Here is a 23,396-nt window from a genome sequence, read left to right as displayed (position 1 = left end):
TTTGGGGACTATTTCATTTGCTTTATGATCTTTTACGTTTTTCTTTAACTTTTGCACTTTCAAATGAATGACACAGTTGTATTCTGAATCCTGTTTCTTTCAAACACCTCTTTTTATCCATAATGTCCTTGCACGATCGCTGGGATATACCTCCAACTGTAAGTACTCTAGGAAGCCTATGACTGGAGTAAAAGGTGGATAGGGAATCTTTTCTTATTTGGAAAGAACTAGAAAGTGATTGTAGCAATATGATCTATTAAATGCCGAGAAAGTATTTTTCTTTGTTTTGAAGGAGATTCTTGGCAGACTTCAAATAAAACATACTGTCCTGTTTACTTGCTGAGGGAAGCTTTAGATCATCTCTCCGTTAAATTAGAATATAATGCATTAGGGCTTGAGTATTTTGAGAGTTGAGACAGAAAATTGAGTTTTCTGAAAGTGTGGGACATTTTTTTCTTAGACACATTGAGTCATGTCTTTGCCGTATTATTGTTTATTAATGCAAGGAACTCAACCTCATTTATTTCAGAACTGCAATTGGAGGGTTTTGTTGTTATTTAAATGATTACACTTTACTCAGACATAATGGAAATAGATAATAAACTGTCACCCAGGGTCATATTTCATCTAATGGTGTAATCTAGCTGAGACTAAATTGTTTTAACTGTGCTGACTTTCTGTGTCATCAGAATTGTTAATAATGCATAGTGTTTTAGTGCTTTGTCATTTTAAATTTCACTGAAATGGAATTACTTAGAATTGGTGTAGAGGATGAGAAGAATTAATATTTTTAAATGTAAACAGATACAAAGCAATCGTGTTGTTTTTTTCTTCTTAGGAACCTTGGGTAATGTGGAACATGGGAACCAATATCAGATCAAATTGATGTACGAACATCATCTTCAGAGAACAGCTTTCAATATGACTTACGGACCATTTGGTGGTGTAAAAGGTAATCTGCATTTAATCGTGAGTGTGTTGTTGCAAGTACCAGAGTTAGAATATAACAGATCCTTAAATAACCTCATTTAGTTCATTGTTGTTTCATTATAATGTTGATGAGATGCTGTAGAAACTTAACTCTTTATATTAGTTAGCTTATGGTAAAATTGGTTTCATTTTATGTGGGTTAGCTTAAAGTCAAAGCACCTATCTATGATGTTAAGTGAGGATTTACTGTATTTGGCCATATGAAAATCGAGGATTATGTGGTATGAATCTCAGAGAGTTAAACGTATTTTACCGAAATTTTTATATTGAAATACCCAAGCAAAATAATAAGAGAGGAAAACTTTAAACGCTGAACGTGTTTGATTTTTCATATAACCAGCACATTTATATGGTCTACAGAGATATTTCTAAAACTCCTTTTTCTTCAAATTTTGTCTTTTATACACGAGCTGAGCGAAATTGAGCTTTTTCGTGGAGGAGGTGTGTGCCTGCCTCACTCAGTGGAAGAAGGGGTTGAGTTCATTGATGGGGGTCCCCGCCCTTCTGCTGTAGTCAGGGTGGAGCTGCAGAACCCCCTCTCTGCACCTCACTCACCCCAGGGCCACCACACAGCCTTTTGCAGGTTTTTCTGCACAAGGGCACGTGGACCAGGGACCAGTGGCCGCTGAAGTGCTGACCTGACCCTTCTTGTCAGGCCATGTGCCCTGGCTTGGAAATGTCACAAAGGCATCACTCTTATCAAGCACTAGCTCCGTGAGGCTGGGCTCCTCCCACCTTCGGGGTGTCTTTTTCCAATTAGCAAGGGGTGACCCACAGTGACACACACTAGGTGACACACACCCTAGTCCCTGAGCCCCTGGAGTTACGGGGTTTGGTGCTCGCTTGTGTACACTGTTGTAGTTGGCATGGGAGGGTTTTTATTTAGAACTCAAGTCCTTTCACTCCCCCATGACAGGGTGATGCTAAATTGAGGACAGGAAGCCAGGTGGTGACACACACCGATGTGATTTTGTGTCTGTGTATATGCAGGTGTCACCTGCAGAACATGTGACTAGGGATCTTATAATACTTGAACTTTTTTTTGGCTCATGTTTTTATGAGTTTAATGTTTAACCATTGTATTAAAAGGTAGGCTACCCATGTTAGACTTTTTGTTAGTGACATGAAAAAAAAACGACTTTATTTTGGAAGTATCTTTCATTCATCTGAACTCAGTTTTTTTCATACATAGAGGTAAATGCAAGGGATAGATGAATTTGAGCGTACGCGTTAGCAGTCAGGAATATTTTTGTGTGGTGATGTGCAAAGAAACACTTTATGTGATTGAAGAGATAGGATACAAAACTCTTGGCTTGATTGCATAATGCTTAACTTGAATTTGTAACAGGAATGTTTGGGTTATTTGACAAATATTGGAGATGTCTAGATTTAGGTGAAGAGAGGAGAGAAAAAGCGAAAATTGGATGAGAGGCTAACTTCTGTCAGTGAAGTGTCGCCTCCCAGTCTCAGCTCTTAGAACTGATTTTCACTGTTCTTTTAAAAAAAGTCTGATGTGTTTGGGGGACCTAGGGCTCGTTTAATTAACTATTTTCAATTCTTTTCCATACCAAATCCCCAAAAGGCAAATTGCTAAATTCCATAAATCTGGACTCCAAAAAATTTGGATGTGAGGAAAAAGTGCTTTGGCAAAATGAAAATAAAGTGGTTTTTTTTTTTTTTTTTTGGTAGCATCAAGATAGTTCTTTAGATCACGTGTCAAATGTTTTCTTTTATAGATTCCACTGTACTTTTAATTTTATTGTCAGGTCAAGTTAACCCAGTTAAAATGAAGTTTCAAATAAATCAGAATAAATTCTTTGATTTTTGTGTGACATTTTTGCTGGATTTAATAATGGGCTTCAAAGTAATGAGAGTTGCTACTAGTTTTGAAAAGAATAGATAGCTTTTTTACTTATATGATACCTTCTCTTAGTTCCTAAATTAGGCCTTACATTTCAAAAGCACTTTTTGAAAAAACAAGAGGATATTCCGACATGTTTTACTTTCCTATGGTTGTGCAGAATATTTCAGTTTGAAACAGAAATATCTGAGTAGCAGAAGGAATTTTTCCATTTCATGGGTTTGAAACACTTACGTAATATCATTGTGGAATCTACAAGAAAACATGAAAAAACAGTGGAGTGGCAAATTAGTAAAAATTAGCCAGATGGAGGGGTTGGTAGGGGGAATGGTCAGTTAATGCCAATGGATTTCTTTTTGGGATGATGAAATGTTCTAAAATTAGATTGCAGTGATGGTTGCATAGCTCTGTAAATACACTAAAAATTATTGAGTTGTACTTTAAGGAGGTGGTATATAAATTATATGTCAATAAAACTGTTTAAAAAATCGCCATGGGATAAAGCCTAGTGCTAGAGAGGTGATTGTAGTCTGTACGTGCTACATTGCGCGTAGCCATGTAAAATGACACAACACTCCTGTAAGGCAGGTTGGCTATTAAGGACCATGAAAATGTTCTTGGGTGCTGAAAAGTGACTTCCAACTATGGGACTGTATATTAGGAAATGTTCCAAAATACGGGAACGTCACATCAAGCTGCCATATATTTATTTCTTCCCTCTTTCTGCCGTCCCTTTCTTCCTTTTGTATATACATATGTGTATTTCTAATATAGAAAAACTTAGAAATGACCTAAATAAGAAGTAGAGGAGAATGACTAAGTAAGTTTTGATGCATGGATGCAGTGTGTTATTATAAAGCTCGTAAGATTAAGTTTTGTTTGCTGGAATGAACATCTTTGATGAACATAATCTTTGTGCACATTTCATTATTTCTTTGGGATAGAAGGTAGGAGTGGAAATATTGAATCAGAAGGTTATATTTTTTTCTCAATCTGAAAGCTCTCCACTCCCAAATTCTATTAATATATAAAGAAATTGTAAAATATACTGAACTTAGGAAGAAGAAAATAAAAGTCACTCCCAGATATGCATATGTCAAAAGACAGCCCATTTTGTAAGCCTGTCTCTAGTGTTTCTCTAATGTGTACCTTTCTAGGAGTGGGCAGATCAATCCTTTAATATGAAAACTTCCCTATACTTGATCTGAGTTTAAAAAAGGAATTTCAAAAATCCTCAGTACTTATGATGCCTTCTTGTGTAATTATTAAGTTGGTTAACTATGTCGGTAGTCTTCAAGAAAGGAATTAAAGAAAACCTTCCACTAGTTTAAAACAAATGTAGTGTTTAAAGCACGGGAAGAAGGCTGTAGGGTTGTGTTTTTGTATGTGCATCAGAATGAACCACCACGAGAGGGCAGTCCTCTACAACCTTGGGCCTCAGTTGGTACTGCCTTCGAATAAGCTGTGTTAAGAAATCAAAAACGGAGGATTTTTGATCTCAAGTAATACTTTGCCTTTTACTAAAAATAAATGCAACTTCATCAAGTTGCAAAAAAGTAACAGAATGGTTCTAAAAGAAATTGATTATAACAGGTAACATCTCTGAATATAATGTAAAAGTGCTTTCTAGCTGCACTTCTCCAAGTTCAATTTGCATTCAGATCATAAAGGGATCATGCCACAAATGCAGGTTCTGGTCCTGTAAGTCTAGAACTGGGCCTGGGAGTTTGAATTTCTGACAGTGTCCCGGGTGATGCCACGTTGCAGCGATGTAGAGTTATGCTGCTGCCAGGCATCCACCGGCTCATTCTAGTCCAGCAATGTTCCAAGTGCGTTCCAGGTTGAGAAACTTACACAAGATGCACTTAGTAAGCGGTGGAGGAGGGAATCTAATCAGGCTCTGTTTCCAGAGGCCTGTGGTGCTAACCATACTAAACTGCTTCTGTGTCTGGGCTGTGAGTAGATTAACCTTCTTCCTAACTCAGAAAAAAACTTGCCTGTTAGAAGCGGCGGTGCCTTGGTTTGGTCCAAGTTAGTGTGTAACTGTGATTCTTCATAGATTATGGAAAACATGTTGGGTAACTTCTGGGTCAGATATTTGCTTTGTCAATTTCATTTTTCTGGTTGGTGTTTTGGTTTATAAGAAAAGACCCCCCCCCCCAAAGCCCCCCCCAATAATCAGAGAGGTTTTATGTGGGAGGGTAACATATTATTTGAAATTAGTATAAGAGTAATTACTGTTTTTTAAAACTTTTTTTTGTTTGTTTACTTGTCTGTTAAGAAAATCTTTCAAAAGCACATTTTATACATTTGTAAAAACTCAAAGGTACATTCATTTGATGCAGTAAGGTTTGATGTTACCTCAAGCCATGGGCAATGTTTATTAATGAGAAAGAAGTGATAAAGAAATAGGAAATCTAGTTTTATGAACTAGTTGAAGAATATTTGACTAATATCTTCCATTATTCAGATTACTACCTACCATTCCAGAATTTAAATTAAAAATTTTTCCATATTATACTTTTTAGAGGGAAATAACTGAAATGTGCAATATTAATGGCTATATTGGGCTTTTTTATTACAGAAGGAGTGTGAGGTGATGTTCTTGAAGTTAAAAAAATGTTTGTAGTTTCTTTGATTTAAATCTAAGCTACTTTTTTAAAGGAACATATGAGTCTGTGTTTTTATAAAAATGTTAGTTTATCTTTGCTTTTATACTATTGACAAATTAATGCTTATAAAATTTAATGGGTGGCATAAGCATGGACAATCAAATTACAGTTTGGAAATATACTAAATCAATTTTGAAAAGGTGAGTTTGAATTTATTTTAAAATCTGTTAGTAAAATTGGTGGGATTTATTTGGTTTGGTAATTTGAACTCTACTCGTTTTGAAAAAAGGAACAAATGATGTTTCTGTCAATTTTTTTTTCTGCTTTTGTTTCTTTTTGGCCCTATGACTTCCTGTGGTTGTTGACATGGTTCTATACCTAGTTAATGTAAGCTTGCCATTTCAAACTAGTATTTGGAAAAGGGCGGACGGTATTGATAGTGACTGATAGAAAGCCAGTGGTGGAATGGAGAAAGGATGTTATTGTTTTAAGGTCAACAACTGCATATACTTAGCTTGGTAAAATAAGATGCTTTATGAAGTCTATGCAATATATCCTGCTACCATCAAGATATTTGAGTTAGAATTTCCTTTACTCATGATCTGACTTAGAGACACTGTAGTTAGTTACATCCTCAGTTATGCAAAATTTGCCCTGTTGGGCTGTGACAGGTTGATGAACCTTATAATGTATAAGAATCTTTCAAGAACCTCCCTCCCTCCCTCCCTCCCTCCCTCCCTCCCTCCCTCCCTCCCTCTCTCTCTTCCTTCCTTCACCTCCAATGCACGTTTATGGAGAGTCTTCTGAGTGCCCAGGCACTGTACTAGTTCGTTGGAGTAGAAAGATAAATTAAACAGACATTTTATTTAATAAGAAGCTTACAACCTAGGGGGCAATAACGACTAAGAACTACTACAATATAATGAGGTAAATCGCACTGGAGTGGGATTATTACAAAGTTATGCTGGAGCCCTGAGGATAGAGCGGATCCCTCAGGATGAGTAAATGTGTGTGTGCGTGTGAGGTGTGAGTATGTGTGTTTGTGTGTATGAGTGCGAGTGTGTGTGTGTGTGTGTGTGTGTGTGTGTGTGTAGGAGTGCAGGAGGGTGGGGGAATATGCTGTTACCTTTTTTTATTCCAACTCTTCATTTTCATCTACAAGGTTACTAATCCCAGTTTCCTGTAAAGGAGCAATTTTAGGGCCTTTCGTCTAAAACTTTCATTGCCCATAGGATGAACCATTCAGATTCCTTCTGGAATAGTTTGCTCCTCTTTGACAATATTATTTTTCAGACTTTGGAACACTTTTAAAAAATTGCTTTGCTTTACAGACCTTGGTGTTTCCAGGCTACCAGATGGACTTACCTATAGCTCAAAGCCCTCAGAAGGGCAACACTGTCTCTCTTTAGCTACCAGCTGATCCTTCGTGGAGAGGATATAGTGCCCTATAGGCAGATAGAGTGACTGCTGTTGAGAAGGACAAAGTGAAGGGCAGCGGTAAGAAGAAGAGCTAACACAACATATGTACATCAAGAGATACAGAGAGACAGGAGAACATGGCATCGTGGAGCGGGAGGGAAGAGTTTCAAGAGGGAGAGAAGGAGGCAGGCGTGTCAGAGGCTGAGCAGATGGAGTATCGAAAAGGAAACATTGCATTTTGCCTTTTGGAGGTTATCGCTGATCATAAGAAGAGCAGTTTTAGGCAAGGATAGGCGCAGGCATCCAGCTGCCCCCCAAGGAGGAAGCCATAAAGAAGAACGGGAAATCCCAAAGGAAAGCTGTTTTGTGAAAAGGTTTGGCCGTGAAGTGTACCAGAAAGATAAGGCCGGAGGGGAGCAGGTTTTATGAGGAGGGAGAAGTCTTTCAGGGCACAGGGTGAGATCTTGATTTGACGAGCAGCATGCCTCCTGTAATACTTTGTTGAAAAAATGGACTTGAAGACATTTTTATTTGAAAAATTATGCTGTTTGGATTACGACGGGCCGGTTTTGTTCCTTAAAATTTTATTGCTAATCACATAATTTGTGCTTTATAGTCATGTTGAATTGCCTTGTTTTCATAATAAATTTGTGGTTTATGGGGAAAAAAAGACTTTTTAGTACTTCATTAGAGATTGTCACCACCATCTGGTTCTCTTTCTTTAATTTTTACCCATCTCCAACATTTTTTGCTCTGCTTTAATTAATTTTTGTTTTATTTATTTATCAATCTGTCCGTCCGTCTATCTGTCTACCTACCCACCTACCTATAATTTTACTGTGGTTACGAACATTTAACCCAAGATCTACTCTCCTAACAGATTTTGAAGTGTATAATACAGTATTATTATCTATAGGCTACTCTAATTTTTAAAATTAGTTTTCTTGATCACAAATTTTTGTTTTACATTAGGATATTTATATTTTGAGCTTACCTGGTTAACAGACAACTCAAGTCTTAGAGGAATGTTACCGTTAAAAGCAAAACCTCCCAATTTCTCTCTAGGGTACAAGTCTGCTTTTCCATCAGGTGTGCTTCTGTTCTCTTTCCAACCTCGCCTTTGGTACAACCGAGAATTCCTTTGATTGCATTTGACAGTTGGCTTAAGCAAGAAGAAGAAATTGACGGATTATCATCATTTGCGTCTTCAGTGTGATCAGATCTGGTTTCTCTCTTTTCATCTCTTGCTTCTGTTTCCATGGGCAGGCTATTTCCTCCTGGTCTCAGATGGCTATAGCAGCTCAATGTTTTACTTCTCAGATTCTAGTCCCATGTGAAAAAGTGCCTGCTTCCCTCCTAGAAGGCTCAGCAAAGGTCTCTTTCCAACTCAGTGGCTCTGATTGGGCCATCTCTGAACCATTGCCGGTCACCGAGGGAATGTGATTAAGCTTAGGCCTGAGTCACGTGTGTGGGAGGTAGGGTCAGTCCCTTACCACTCTGACTAGGAGGGGGGAGGAGCAGTTCTGCGGGGAGCATCACTGAAGAAGTGACTGTGGTGAGTTTGAGCGTTTTGGAGTCGACGACGGAAAAGGATGACTATGAGATGGCAGTGGCATGCAATGACCTTCACTTGGGGTGGTGCTTTGTCAGGATGGCATGTGCGGGAAATCCCTCACAGTTCACTTTCCAGAGACAGTGACACAGGACCACCACCCAGAAGGGGAAGGGGCGTGGAAACGCCCAGGGAGGGAGAAATCCGAGCGGGGCGTCTGTGTCCAGGCGATGTTGCTCAGATGCAAGACGGTGGGTCTCGGTCTGGGAGCCGTGACTCAGTGTCTCTTACGGCCCCAGGAGTTGTCTTCTCTGTGGCTAGTGGGTGTCGGGTGCATTTTGCAGGCTTTGCTAAGCAGACACACTCTAACTGGCTGCAAAGATGCCAATGTGGGCTATATTTAAAGCGATTTGAGGTCTGAACATTTGAGTTTGGCGTCTGTGGGCTTTGAGTTCGCTGTCAGCCTACTGTGAAGAAGTCAACAACATGAGGCCAATATGTATTAGCCGCCTTTAACCCCTTTATGTAACGTTAACGAAAGAGTGAAATAGGTACCGGTGGCCAAACGTGCAAATGCCCATCGTGCTTTCAGTTTCCCTTCCTCTCCTAGCACCTTTGTGCTGCTTTAGAACTGACGGGAGAGGCAAGCAGTGGTGTTTGAGAGTGAGCCCCAAGGTGCGGGTATGGGTCAGAGGGGGCGGGACTCGGCAGTCAGGCTCTGCCCTGCTCTGCACCGCATGCCGTCCGTCTCATCTGGCACATTGCGGGTGTGTGTGGGGGGATAATTGCCCAAATGTTCGTTCCTGTTTAGAGATTTGTAGTAATTCAATTTAATTGAATGCTTTGCAAGGCCATTTGTCATGTTTTCAGTCCTGGTGTACAAGGATGGCGGGCACGTCCCCGCGTTCTGTACAGATTGAAGCTTGAAATAATGTCAGGTATGATTTTCACTTCGTCTTTTCCTCTCTCTCAATACTCCTGAGACCAAAAGGTATATCCGTTTGTTATAAAAGTAATCATCTTCACAAAGGAATATTTTAAACATATGGACCTGGAGAAAAGAGAAAATAAATGATCTAGCGCCATCTCCCAAACACAACCACTGATAACAACTTATCAGTGTACAGTAGACTGAAACCCACAATGTTTCGACCTGAGCTAACCCAGAGTAATTTTATATTGTTGGAATTTAGCTATCTCACCATCAAAAGGGCACAACCATTGACAAAATATATTTATCACATAAAATCTGGTGGTGTATCATGTGGGATGTAAGCAAGTAATGGAAATAAATGTTAAATAGATATATTTCTTAGCAAAGCTTTTACTTGGTATGAATATATCTTGAAGTCAGTTGAAGGATTTATTAAATATTGCTCCTAATTTTGCATCAATTATAAACACAGGGATTTACTAGCAAGCAGGAAAAACACAAAAAAATCTTACTTGGGTTTGTCTGCAAGTAGAAAAAAATAGCATATTATGTGAAATTCCTAAATATTTGGTGATGGATATATTTTACCTGTAAATTCTTACACTCCAAATCAAACTTGCCTTTTCTTTAAAATGGCAAAAAAAATTCATATGGTGATTGAAACACTATGCCCATTTTATGTTGTAGGAAAACTTTCTTGAGCTGCACATACTGTGTGTCCAAATCACAGGTCAAGATTTCTGGTAACAGTATTTGCAGGTGGATGGGGAGTACCATGTATCAGTATTCTGGGACTGATAGAGGAGTACCATGTATCAGTACTCTGGGACTGATAGAGGAGTACCATGTATCAGTACTCTGGGACTGATAGGGAGTACTGTGTATTGGTACTCTGGGACTGACGGGGGAGTGTGTATGACAGATCTTCTGGCATCGGCAACCTCTGTTCTTGCTACTTTGCCTTTTCTGGTTCCTTTTTCAGTTTGTATATTGGAACAGTGTTTGTAAATGACTTTTGTTCCATGAAATTTGAAATTTCCTGACATGAAGTAGTCTCTTAGAGTCATTTTGGGTCTGTTCCTTTTACATCCTGTCCTTGTTATGTGGATAATTCACTGATTGTTTGAAATCTGGTAGATGACACAACAACCACGTTTTGCTTATTAACAAATCCCTCAATTATTGTAACGTTTTATTTCATATTTCTATATTACATCCTCAGGGTTTTGGTTTGTTTCTCATTTTGTTGTTTTACCTCTGCAGCCTGCCATATCACCCCGTCGTTTCATGCTTGCTTCATTTAAATTCATATTCTTACTGAACTGCTCAGTAGTGTGAAATGTTTTCAGAGAGCTTTCTTTTGATTCTGGGTTTTGTTTTTCATCTGTCTTTTGTATGTTATCTTCCCCTCTCCCTTCCTTCCTTGCTTTTTTTCTGTAGTGCATTTGCGGTTTGTCAGGCCAATCACCTTTTATCTTGCTCAAGCTTAGCCTGGCCAATTCCTTCTGGGCCAGATGGTCTTTTTTGGTGCTGGTGAATTTTCCTTGCCTTTGCTCCTGCCCAATCAGAGATGAGTTTATTTTCCCTTCTTATTCACTGTTTTGAGGGCTGGATATTGCTCACTGTCTCTGCCTGTCACTTGTCTGTGGGGACAGTGGGGAAGGGAAGGGCAGGTGAAGAGGGCATCTGCGGATGATTTGGCTTTAGTCCTGTCTTCCGTGGTTTGGTTAAGTGCCTTGAATCACTGTTCACTCCACCTGGATGGCCTGTAATTTGCTCTCTTGGAAGGTAGGGAGGGTGTTCTCAGACTTTGGACTTTCTCTGCAATCACTTCCAGGTCTTTTCAGAGTCAGCCCCATTTGTTCCTTCCGCTGTTTGACTGTATCTCACCAGAATCCATTTTCATTCCTCCACTTTTCTTCTGGCCCCTCGTGGATGTGTGTGAGACTAGCCATGGCAGCTCCTTCTCTAAGCGTATATTCCACCCCCACATTCATCGTTGTTGCTGGAGAGATTTAACCTGGCTGCTCTTTTTATGGTTTGTGGCCATCACTGCTGTCTTCCTTTTTGCGGAAAAACACGAACATGGTGACATTTGTTTTTCTTGTCTGATAGAAGGGGACCGTGGGGAAGACAGAGTTTTTGTTATTCCGAGTGTTTCTCCAGGCTGTCTGGTCTCCGCCGGATCTGTCTTCCTCTAAATTTGAGCATTTTAATAAGGTACTCAGGATTTTGTTTCTTTCCAACCTCGCCACCTGTTTCCTTGTGTGGAGTTTGGAGTTAGCACCTTCACAAAATGTGCTAAGTCTAGTCCTGAACATTCTGGGAAATATCTACGTGTCTTGGTGGTTACCAGTTTTTGAAGATTATGACATGAAATTGTATCCTTCCTTTGTTTCACTGTGGCTGGAGTATGTTTACTATTTTTCATCATTTACTTATTTGTTTGTTTAATATACAACATGACGTTTTGAAAGGGTTTTTTGAAAGTAGTCCTTGGACTTCCAGATTTGAACAATGGATATTCCTAAAGGTTTTGTGGATTCAACAGTTCTGTTGTTCGGATGGTTCTGGTAGACTCCTGGACAGAAAATCTTTTATTTTGTTTCTAGTCTATTATCTATCTATTTAGTACAGATTAATTTCTTTGTAGTTGATGTGAATATCTTGTTGCCAGATTGTCCTTGGCTTTTAAATTGTGTGCGTGTGTGTTTTAATGTGGTCAAATAATTTCTTTCTTGGCCGATTTATTCTATTTCTTGTACGCGTGTGAAGTTCTTCCTGTGCAGTTTTGGTAGTTCTGTCCTCTGTAGTTTGGTTTTCTAGCAGGAATTTTTATGTTTTTTTTTTTTTTTTTTTTTTTAATAGAGAAGTCTGCATGGATGGAGAGCTAATATTTATTATCTCCCATATGCTGCGCTACTGCATTTAACACTGTAAGATAGGTAACTTAATTACCATTTCTCAGATTGGGAAACAAGCTCAGAGAAGATAAGGGTCTTGCTGCAAATTATACCTGGTCCTAGGGAGCGTATGAATCCAGAGCTGTCTGATTCCAAAGCCTGTGTTCTCTTTAATACAGCACCTATTATTTAATTGCCTTGTTAGTTAGAGAGAGGGTATATGAACTCTGAGAGAGGAAGAGGAGGGACACTTTTCTGTAAGCTTAATGAGGGCAGAGACCATGTCTTTTCGTTCAGCGTCATGTCTAATCAGTCCTTGGCACAGGGTGGGTGCTAAGTAACTATTTGTTGAATGAATGAACCGAAGTAGCTGTGTCACTGATGTTGGACATGTCAGGTTTTCGAGGTTATTTTTCAGAAACAAATGTTAGCTTAGTGCCTCATTCTAGCCAACTTCTGAGTTTCGTTCTCTTCTTTAACAAAAATGTGTTGAGTATTTACTACATTGCCTGGGTTATGGAAATGACCGTCTCCCACCATGGTCACTGGAGGTGATTACTCAGGCCTCTTGGATTCACCTTTACTCTAAGTACGTCTCAAGGTGCCAGTGAAGCAGCATTCATGCAAGTCAAGCTTACCGGGAGAAGTAATGTTTTCTCATCTCCTTGGAGTTGTATTTCTATGCATTATCCGTCCTTTTGTTATTAGTATGTTCTTCAGCATATAATGTAATAGCCAAAATTATTGAGTACTTTTGATGATGGTCACAAGTCAAACTTTTACGTTTTAAAAAATTATTTAAATTCCTTACTCTTTCGTAGAAAACACATTTCTTCTTCTCTTTAACCCTTTATCTCCTTTCTCTCTGTCCTTATAGAAGCTCATTATCCGTGAACTTTTCCAGTTCTTTAATTTTACTTGGATTTTTTTCAGTCAAATAGAACTTCAGAAAAGTAGAATTTTTATCAAGGAAAGTTTAACATCAGAGTGTTGACATAATATGGACGCTAAAGATCTGAGAGCACAGTAGTCCCACTTTGGTGACTGAGATGGAAAGAAAATACTCTAAATAAAAGGTTCAGTATGTTTAGAATATAATTGTCAGTAAAGGAGGTGAACAGATTTTACTAATAATATATATGAGTATGGGAGAATATTTTTTAAAATCATAAAATGACTTCTATAAGCTTGCATGGGATTATATTGTCACATAAATAAAAATTCATGAATTCTTTGGATGGAAAAGCCCGCCAAAGAAAATAGTGAACTAAAGAATAAGGAAGTCGCCTTTTGCCTCATCGTGAGACAACCCTAGATAGTCAGCTCCTCAGCCTTCAAATAACTTCTAATTGTTTAAACTGAAGCCTTTTGTCTTGTCTTCCAAGGAAATGGATCAGTGGCCAAATGTGCCTGCTGACACACAGGCCTTGCTTCCCAACGCCGCCGTCTGGGTGCGTTGACCGTCATCCGGAGAGTGAGCTGGTTTGCTCATTTGGGGTGAAGGAACAGCCAGAACACAGCCTTGCTTTCTTTTTATATGGGGATACTAACAAAAGATTAACGGTATTTTCTTCCTAGGGAATCAACAGATAATGTTTTCATAACCCTTGCCTCACCAGTGAGCCATGGGGCCCTATTTTCGAATAGATATGGTTGCAATGCCAGAGAATAATGTTCGAGAAGAATTCCTATGGTGTGCTGGCTCCCGTTCCTTGCCTAAGCGTTAAAGTGTAGGTGTTTTATAATATTGGAGAACTTCCCTCATTTGTTTTTAAGATCTTTTATGGATCCACAGTGAAAAGTCAGAAGATCAAGGGGATAATAGTATTGATTCTCATCCTGTGCTGGTTTTTCTCATATATATGGTATTCATTTATAAAATCTCTGGTCCAAGACCCATAAAACAATGTTACTTTCAAATAGCGTCTTCCTGTATATTATGTTGTATAAAAACCTTTAGTTCCTGGGGGAAGGTTATAAAGAGGGTTCCCTGTAGTCTGCAAATTCGTTTTTTACGTGATCATTTAAAGTTGTTACTTTCCCTGCAAGGTGAATTCTGACTCCTTCTATACGTACGCTATAGAAATTTAGTAGTTAAATACCTCTTTGCCTACTATGGCTAAGAGGGGGAAAGGTTAAAAAGAATGTTTGAAGTTTCTTGGTGTTGTTTGAAAAAAGAAAATAATTTTTTTTTTATGGTGGCTGAATGCCAGGACTGGAAAAGTGTTATGGGAATGTCCGTGGTCATTGCGTTTGATGAGAGGATAGTTAAATATGGTCGTCTCGATAGGATTTGACAGCCATTTTTGATCTATATGCATTACGGTCCCCTTCTTAACAGTGGAGTAACCAAGCTATTACATATTTTAGTCAATTGAGGAGGAAAATGATTACCATAAAACTACTTTATTCAAATGACACTGTGATATAAAATTTTCCAACAGTTTCAAAATTCATCTACAAAACCCATTGCCATGGGAAATGAACAATCTTCCCCTCTCCCTAGTTGCTCTTGAATTAAGTTGATTCAGTAACCCTTTTCCATTCTACATGGAAGCTCTTGCTTGCAGATTTGAATTCTGAAACGCAAGGGCGAGATATATGTTAATGTTTAATATGAAAAACAAGTGTTTGTGTTGACTACTACCATGTTAAAGATATTTTAAAAGTACGTTAGTAGTACTCCGTGAAGAGGGTGTGTGTGTGTGTGTGTGTGTGTGTGTGTGTGTGTGTAAATTTAAAGTAGATTATCTTTTTGATGGACGTTTAGGAGATTTCCAGTTTTTGACTAATGTGAATAAAGCTGCTATGAACATCCTTATGTAATTCTTTATGTGGACAGTACAAAAATAAAAGTGTCATACAAATATTTTAAAAAATTATACTGCTAAACATATTTTAAATCCTTCTCACTATTATACACTTTTAAGACTCTTGAGATTATTGAGAGTAGAGTTCTAAGTTTCATCTTCTATTTCATGTAGTACATAATTTGAGTCACTTCTGGCTAATTTAGGGTATCAGAAATGATTAAGCTTGGCATATCAGAATAAGTCACCTCATATTAATATTTGAACTGTATTTTTTTTTTTCAGTCTCGATGTGGCTTCTTCTTTATATCCTTAGTGATAAAACTTCTGTTCAGCTAGACTTCAGATGGTTGTCTAGGTTGATTTTTCTATAATTTAGTTGTAATTTTAATGTGGTCTCGGGGGGAGGCGAGCACAGTGTTTATCTATTTCTCCATCTTGGATCCCTCTCTTCACTGTATTTCTACTGAAGTTAAAAATAATCAGGGTTTAAATCTGAATTTCCTTACATTGAAATTTGTGCATAAGAACCTTTTAAAGCAGCATTACTAGATCTTTGCTAAAATAAGACAGTACTGTTTAATATGGAAACAATAACTGAGGAGTATTCCTAAATCTAATTTGGAAAGTTATATTCATGATTTTAGGGGACCATGAACATAAAATGTGTGGGTGGAAAATTAGGATTTTATATAGCTTTTTGCAGCTGGTTGATTAGGTCCTATATAGTTCATTGTCCTAAAGATGAAATTCGTACAAGGTTTTGGAAGGCGGGAGTTGTATATTAAAAGTGCTTGTTTCCAAGGTAGTACAAATGGGTTTTAACAATCCATCATCTTTCATTTACCAAAGGAAATAAGGAAAAAGAAAAGGAAAATGTTCAGTGGGAACAAAACGTTGAGATGGTGAAAAGCTACAAGGAAAGAAAAAAGACTTTAGAAAGATTACTAAAAAGAAACTAGCTTTTTTCCTCAACAATCTGTCTGAATTCATTTTGCTTTCATTATATATCTAGCCTGGAGCAAAGTATGTTGAGTATTACAACAAAGAGGGTGTTATAAGGAAGACTTTTTTTTTTTCAATAATAAAATATAACATATGTGTAAACCATGCAACTTTGTAACAGGAAACTTTATAATAAGGGAGGACTGTGCTTAGCTTTTCCACAATTTTGGAAGAATGAGTTTTATTAGGTGTTAGACAAAGAAATTATCAACTGACTTTTATGCTGTAAGGTTGAAAGATTTGTTATGACCATTTCTAGACTTGAGCAGTGGTTTTAATGTAGGTCCTGATATATTAGGAACAGTGCCTAGCGCTATTAATATGTCTTCTGTTGCTCGTTCTGTTAAGGAATATGGTGTTTAACTTTTGCCTTTCAATGAAAGATTATTCAAAATCCTGTTATTCTGTGGTTTTCTCAGCAGTATTAGGCTGTTCTTGAATTGATCAACACATAATATAATTTGGGAACCCAATCAATGGTTCTTTTCTTTTTGAAAGATGGTGACAAATTCTTTTGAAACTTGGGAAATTGGCTCCATCATTCATCCCTTACACTTTCTTTGCTTCTGCTGCCCAACTTCCTGAAAACCATATTGTTTTGATGTCAATATGTAGGATAGATTATCTGTTGGGGAATCAGTGTGTATTAATTATATTGGAATAAATGTAAACTTGACCTAAGATGCAGATTAGTAGGTATTGGGCCTAACAGGTTACTCATTTAATGAGGACACTAAAATTGGGGATTGCTAATATGCCTGAACTATATTTCTTGTAAATTTCCCCCAGTTTTGAGATGAACTGGCAATAGCTATGTTTTTCTGGCTTTTAAAGGCTAATATATTATGGTAGAGTTCTAGGATTTGTATAGTACTTATTATAAAATAGTTGAGCTCTTTGTATTTATCACACAGTTACTGAAATGAGCTAGAAGAAGTGTAGAAGGCAGTCTTCTAACGTTTGGCTTTTCAGTAACCTTTTAAAAAAGGTATTATACCTACTCATTCTCTTCCCTCTCCCACTTAAAAATGATTACACACCATGCACATTTATGAGCTATTTTAAATGATCGTGAGGGAATTTAATGCTATCCTTTCATATGGTTCAATCCACTGCAGGGCTGTTAGAAAATCAGGGATGAAATTTTTAGGTTTAGGAGAGAGATGGTAGCAAGATATAGTGTTACATCTTAAAAATAGACCATTTACTTTAAACCTTGCAAGATCACAGAAGCATTCAAAATAACTTTTAACGATGTGCAATTAATTTGATAAAAATAGAAAGTCAAATAATATAAACAAGCTTATAAGGGCATCAGTTTCCCTCTCACCCCCCACTCTCCAATACGATTCACTTCTGCCCTTATTTTTTTCTGATGATTAACTCCTTACCTCTAAATACAGCACTGTTTTTGGATTCGTCATTTTCAGATTTTGTCTATCGATGGACCTCAATGATAAAGATTTTTATTAATGACATATCTTGTATCCTTCTTCCAATTATATCACTATTTTCTTTCCTACTGCCACTCACTTCTGCACCTACAAACAAGATACTTAAACTTCTATTTCCTGTTCATCAGCTTTCAACCCCTTGATTCCACCTTTTGTAAAACGAGCATATCAACCATTTTATCTTGACCATTATTTCTTCCTACCCTAAGTCTCTCCGCTGACGTGAACTCCAACTTTATTCTTACTTTGTCAAGGTTAATAATATTTACATACTGGCCTGTAATTATAACTCAATCTTCCACGTCTTCTCTATAGATGATTCTGAAAGTTAATGCATACTATGTTTGAAGTATGTAAATATTAGTCAGTGTAGTGTACCAGAATCCCATTCCCCTTTTTATGAGTATAATGTCCTGTGCTACTCAAAGGAAAAGGTTCCTAGTGATGCCTTTTTTTTTTCCAAATTAGTTTCAGGTGTACAAAACAATGCAGGAGTTAGACATTTTGCTTCACAAAGTGATAACCCCCTCCCCCTATTTACTAACCCTCTGACTTCGTATATATCTATGACAATTCCATTGACTCTATTCCCTATGCTGTGCTCCGTATCCTGTGACTATATGCACTATAGTTGACATACAATATTATTCAGCTTCAGCTTCAGGTGTACAGTGCAGTGGTCAAGCATCTACATCACCCATGAAGTGGTCTCCCTGATAAGACATGATTCCTTTTTTTTTTAAAGCATACGTTTCCTTTCATAACTTTTCAATTCCTCAAGGTTTTCTAGGCTTTCAGTCATACTATCGAATCTGTCAGTTTCCTCTAGTTCCTGGGGACCTTGCTGTAATCCTGGAGGAATGGGAATTCCCCCCTAAACCCCAATTTGTTACTTTTTGAGTTATTTCGTTTTGTTGTGGAGTAATTTTTGTTTTTTTCTTTTGTTATTCTAGGGCTTTTCTTATTTCAGGCTTTCCTCACATGTCTGGTTGTCAGTTTTTATTTGAGGATGAATCAATAGAAAGAGTAATACAGAGAAAATGGGTTGGCTTTTGACCAGCTGGCCTAGCTTTAAAGTGAGTGGATGGGGCTCTAGCTTCAATTAGGGATCCGCGAATGTCAGAGTGAGGTGAGAAGCACTATGTATTCACAGGAGCTGTGTCTGTACTGACCAGTAGGGTTCTTCATAGCTAGGTCAACGTTTTTAAAGAGAAGACTCCTTCCTCTCCTCCCCCTTTTTTTTCTTTTGTGTTTTGGGCACAAGGGGCAGTAAATACCTGGCTGCTGAATATATGACAAGTGGATAAAGGGAAGGAAAGTGGACAGTCTGCTATTTGTCTGTCCTTGACTGGCTGTCTATCATCTGTCTGTCTGTCTGTCAGTCAATCAATCAATCTAATCTTTCTTTGAAAACATTTTTCTAAAAAAATTTTTACTGGGGACTACTGGGGGACAGTGTGTTTCTCCAGGGCCCATAAGCTCCAGGGCGTTGTCCTTCAATCTAGTTGTGGAGGGCGCAGCTCAGCTCCAAGTCCAGGTGCCGTTTTCAATCTTTAGTTTTCAATCTTTAGTTTTCAGTCTTTAGTTGCAGGGGGCCCAGCCCACCATTCCATGCGGGAATTGAACCGGCAACCTTGTTGTTGAGAGCTCGTGCTCTAACCAACTGAGCCATCCGGCAGCCCCTCCGGAAGCTCGGAGGCAGCTCATTGTCTTCAATCTAGTTGTGGAGGATGCAACTCACTGGCCCATGTGGGAATTGAACCGGCAACCCCATTGTTCAGAGCTCGCGCTCTAACCAACTGAGCCATACCACCGCCCTTGTAAGTTGTAAGCCAGGAATTGTGGATGAAGAATAAATATATGTGAGAAATATATTTTGGTCATTTGAATGACCACATTTATATCTCTTATAAATCACAATATTGTACCTGTTAACAATCACTCTCCATTTCTATCTAAGCTCCCTAATCCTAGGCAGCTAATAGGCCACTTTCTGTCTCTATAGATTTGTATTGTTTGGACATTTTACATAAATGGAATCCTACAATGTGAGATCTTTTGTGTTGGCTTTCTTTCACTTATTGTAATGATCTCAAGGTTTATCCATGCTGTAGCATGTATCTGTACTTCATTCCTTTTATTACAGACTAGTATTCCATCACATGGATATACCACGTTATATTTATCTCTTCGTCAGCTGATGGGCATTTAGGTTTTCTACTTCATGGCTGTTGTGATTAATGCTGTTATGAACATTCATACACAAGTTTTTGTGTGGACATAGTTTTCATTTCTTTTGGGTGTATACCTAGGAGTGGAATTGCTGGGTCTTACAGTAACTCTATGTTTAACCTTTTAAGGAATTGCCAAATTGTTTTCCAAAGTTGCAGCACTGCTTTTAATTCCCACCAGCAAAGCACAAGAGTTCCACCCAAGGATGAAGTTCTCCGCATCCTTGCCGACACTTGTTATTATCCATCTTTTTGATTATAGCAACCCTAGTGGGTGTGTGGTGGTCTCTCACTGTGGTTTTGATTCGCATTTCTCTGATGGCTAATGATGTTGAACATCTTTTCCTGTGCTATTGGCTACTCATTTATATTTAACAGGTAAGCAATAAAGGCTGACTGAAAGCCGTGTGTTCCTGGGGACAGTTAGGGGGCTACCTGGCTGTTTTATTGGGGACTCAAATATCTGTGGCTGTTGGTCTTTTCTCTTGAGGTGGTTTTCTTTCTCTAGCGATTTCTTTAACTCCTCTGTGGGTATCAGGAGCCTAGTCTCATGTATTCTGGAGCTGGTAGGGAAGGGAGCCAGAGGATTGATTATCCCGGATGTAGACTTTTTCTTCACCTATCTATTTTCAGGAGCTTTCCTTATTACCATTCTGTTCCATACCTGGTGTTCCCCTCATCTGCAGCCTCATAGTTCAGCTTCTCTAGAGATTATACTTTCTGTTTCCTGTGGATGTCTGGGTATTTGTAAATTACATAGACTTTTAAATAACTGCCCTGTCTTCAGATCACACCTCTCCCCACTTTTGGTGGTACCCCCGGTGCCTTTACTTCCTGAGTTTTTTCAGAATTTGATGGGTTAACAAATTATATTTCTCTTTAGGCATTTAGATTTGACCTTGCTCAGCTCTTCTATATTGTTTACCTTCTCTCCGTTCCCTTTCCATCTTCACAGATTGTGGTTAGGCCTACTGCAGTTCTTCTGATTTTTTTGAAGGAGTTTATATCCATTTGTTTGTTTATTCCTTGTTTGGGGTGGTTTTTTTCTTTTCTTTTTTTCTTTTTACAGTAGAAGGAGACGTAAGAGTCTTCACTACTTGAAATAGGAAGTCATACTTTCATACTTGCTCTTTTGATATAATCCTTCTATAAAATATTGGGGAGAAACTTGTTCTCAAAGTCACTACTCAGGTAGAAGAAAATATGAGTGGCTGTCTCCACAGGCTCTTAATTTTCTGCCCTGAGTGAAATAATAATAAAGGGGGTCAGAGTGGTTGCCAGGTCATGATTATAGAGGCTTGGCTGTAAGTCATGGGCAAAAAGCTTGGTTGTCTGCTCCCATAGTTGAGCGAGTTATTTCACCTCTGGGACCCAGTGAATGTTCAGACAGTTGAGTAATCCCACCTTCAGGCACGTGGTTGGCAGCAGGGCAAGTAATATCTGAGTACTTGGCATAACAATTAATGGAGGATATAAGAGGAGTGTAAACGTTTGATAGGATTCTGTCTCTCGGTTTCCTACAATTTCATTTTCATTGCTATCAATAGGATTAGTTTTGCTCAGAGAATGGGGGCGGATTTGGCAGATGCTAGGATTACTTTCATTCTAATACGGTTTCTGGAGAGAGAGGAGATGAATGCTGTGTTCATCACCATCTACTATCGGAGCATTTTAACCCAGTGTTCCTTAGAGAGTCTCACAATCCCAGGTCCCAGTTTTCTATTTCCAGTTAGGAAGCCTGGTTCTGTCTTACAACAGCATATAAGTAATTTCCCATGGCTCTCCCACTATCACCCAAAACATAACGTATCTGAAAAAGAGTCGGTATCTGAGATAATGTCTGTGAAGCACTCAGTCCTGTGCTTGGTTCCATTTACTCCTTGTCTGCCTCTGGTGTAGCAAAAGCAGTAGAAAATAAGTCTCTCCTAATACTTCTAACCAACAAAGACCTGCCGGGGACTTTGAGTAGCTCAAGTTGGATCATATGCTCATTCTGGAGCCCACCACTAAGGTCAGAGGACGGGATGCTCTTATGGGTAAGGTCTTGGTTAAGTGCTCAGCTCTTTGGTAGGCAGTGTGGGTTTGGGAGGCAGTGAGTCCTATTTGGATCACAGAAAATTTAGGAACAGATGCGGTCTGGCAAAAACCACATGTTTGCTGTACAGAGAAAAGACAAAAGTTTAGAATAGTGGTTGTCAAACTAAGTGTCCACCACCTGGAGGGCTTATTGAAACACAGATCGCTGGGCTCCACTCTCAGAGTTTCTGACTCAGGAGGACTTGGGTGGGACCCAAGAGTTGGCATTGCTAATAGGTTCCCAGATGATGCTGATACTGCTGGTCTGGAGAACCACAGTGAGGACCCACTGCTTTGGAACAATGGCTCCTAAACTTTAGTGTGCAAAGAATTTTCTGGAAGGGCTTACTAAAAGTGTATGTTCCAGGGTGTTAACTTCTAGAAATTCAGATTTGGGAAGTTTGGGGGGAGCCTAGGAATCTGCATTTTTAAGTACCCTAGCTAATTCTTATACAGGCGCCACAGGAGAAATGCTGCTCTGTAGGCTTCATGTGGCAAAGATTATAAATTAACCATCCGTATTTATTTATTTTTACTAAATTGGAAAACTACTTTTCTAATTTCCATGTGTACATTTGTATCAGTATGAAAATGAATCTCAGGCCATGTCACATTTCTAGGGAAGTGATAACAAGAGATATGTTTCCATGTGGCCATGGAAGAGGCAGTTGAAGCAACAGGAGGAGGTACTATGGGAATTTGAGCCACTTGCTCATTTAATGTATGCTTTCTTTCCCTATTCATATATTTCATTTCTATTGAAGGATGAAATGCTGCTTCACACACTCAATTTCATGACTCAGTCGATCGGTAACCCACTTCATGGTGGGCAGCGCTGGTCATGGGTCATGTGGCCACTTGCCGTCCTATAGCTGGATGTCCAATCTGTGCCGTGGCCCACTAGAACCAGGAGCTAATTCTCAGTGGAGAATAATTGTTGCTAGGACTCAAGGGTATTTCAGCGACCCTCCTTTGGGGGCTTTTCAGAGGCTCCATAGAGCGACCTCTCTGCCGTAGATAATTCAAGTACCATTGGGTCTGCTGGGCCGAAAGGCCGGTGGCCTACATTGCAACCTTTGTCAGATGTGGACCTGTCTTCCTCTGGCTCTATTTGAAAGTAGCAGCTGTACTTGAATGTGCTCTATCTTGCTTCTAGAATTCAAAGAGACTCCAAGTTTTGTGTTTTTTTTTTTCTTTTTGGAAGGCAGTGCAACACCTTTTTTGTTTGTTTGTTTGTTTGGTGTTTTTTTTTGTAGAGAATATCCTAATGTGCCCCAGACTTTCCTGGAAATTTAAGTGTGTGGCAGGCTCTTGTATTTTTATGGGGTACTTGCCACTTCCTGCTTACCAGATTTAGTTGTAATACCATTGATGTATTGGACTAGCATTATGTTCCTTGGGATATCAGGATAATCACATTCCCTGAGAACAGTCTTATAACAAAGATCAGGAGAATTGAAATAGTCCAGAACCAAGAAAGTGAAGATATATATATTTTTTGGTATGACAAAGAATCTTTACTTTTAAATGATTATTAGTGCACCAAGTA

General features: G+C 38.7%; 1 protein-coding gene across 4 annotated transcripts in view; it reads left to right on the top strand.

Annotated features, from left to right (window-relative positions):
• The window catches only part of BBS9 (Bardet-Biedl syndrome 9), a 359,579-nt gene that overhangs the window by 22,264 nt on the left and 313,919 nt on the right, over positions 1-23,396 (top strand). For all 4 annotated transcript variants that reach the window (XM_088797660.1, XM_019757307.3, XM_019757306.3 and 1 more), the window contains one exon: positions 839-952. In XM_088797660.1, coding sequence (XP_088653786.1) covers positions 839-952 — 114 coding nt within the window. The remainder of the gene's footprint in view (positions 1-838; positions 953-23,396) is intronic.

Source organism: Rhinolophus sinicus, chromosome 4 (assembly GCF_057876585.1).
Source record: "Rhinolophus sinicus isolate RSI-liver-muscle chromosome 4, RSI-T2T, whole genome shotgun sequence".
Lineage (NCBI taxonomy): Eukaryota > Metazoa > Chordata > Mammalia > Chiroptera > Rhinolophidae > Rhinolophus > Rhinolophus sinicus.
This window is presented reverse-complemented; position numbering and strand designations above follow the sequence as displayed.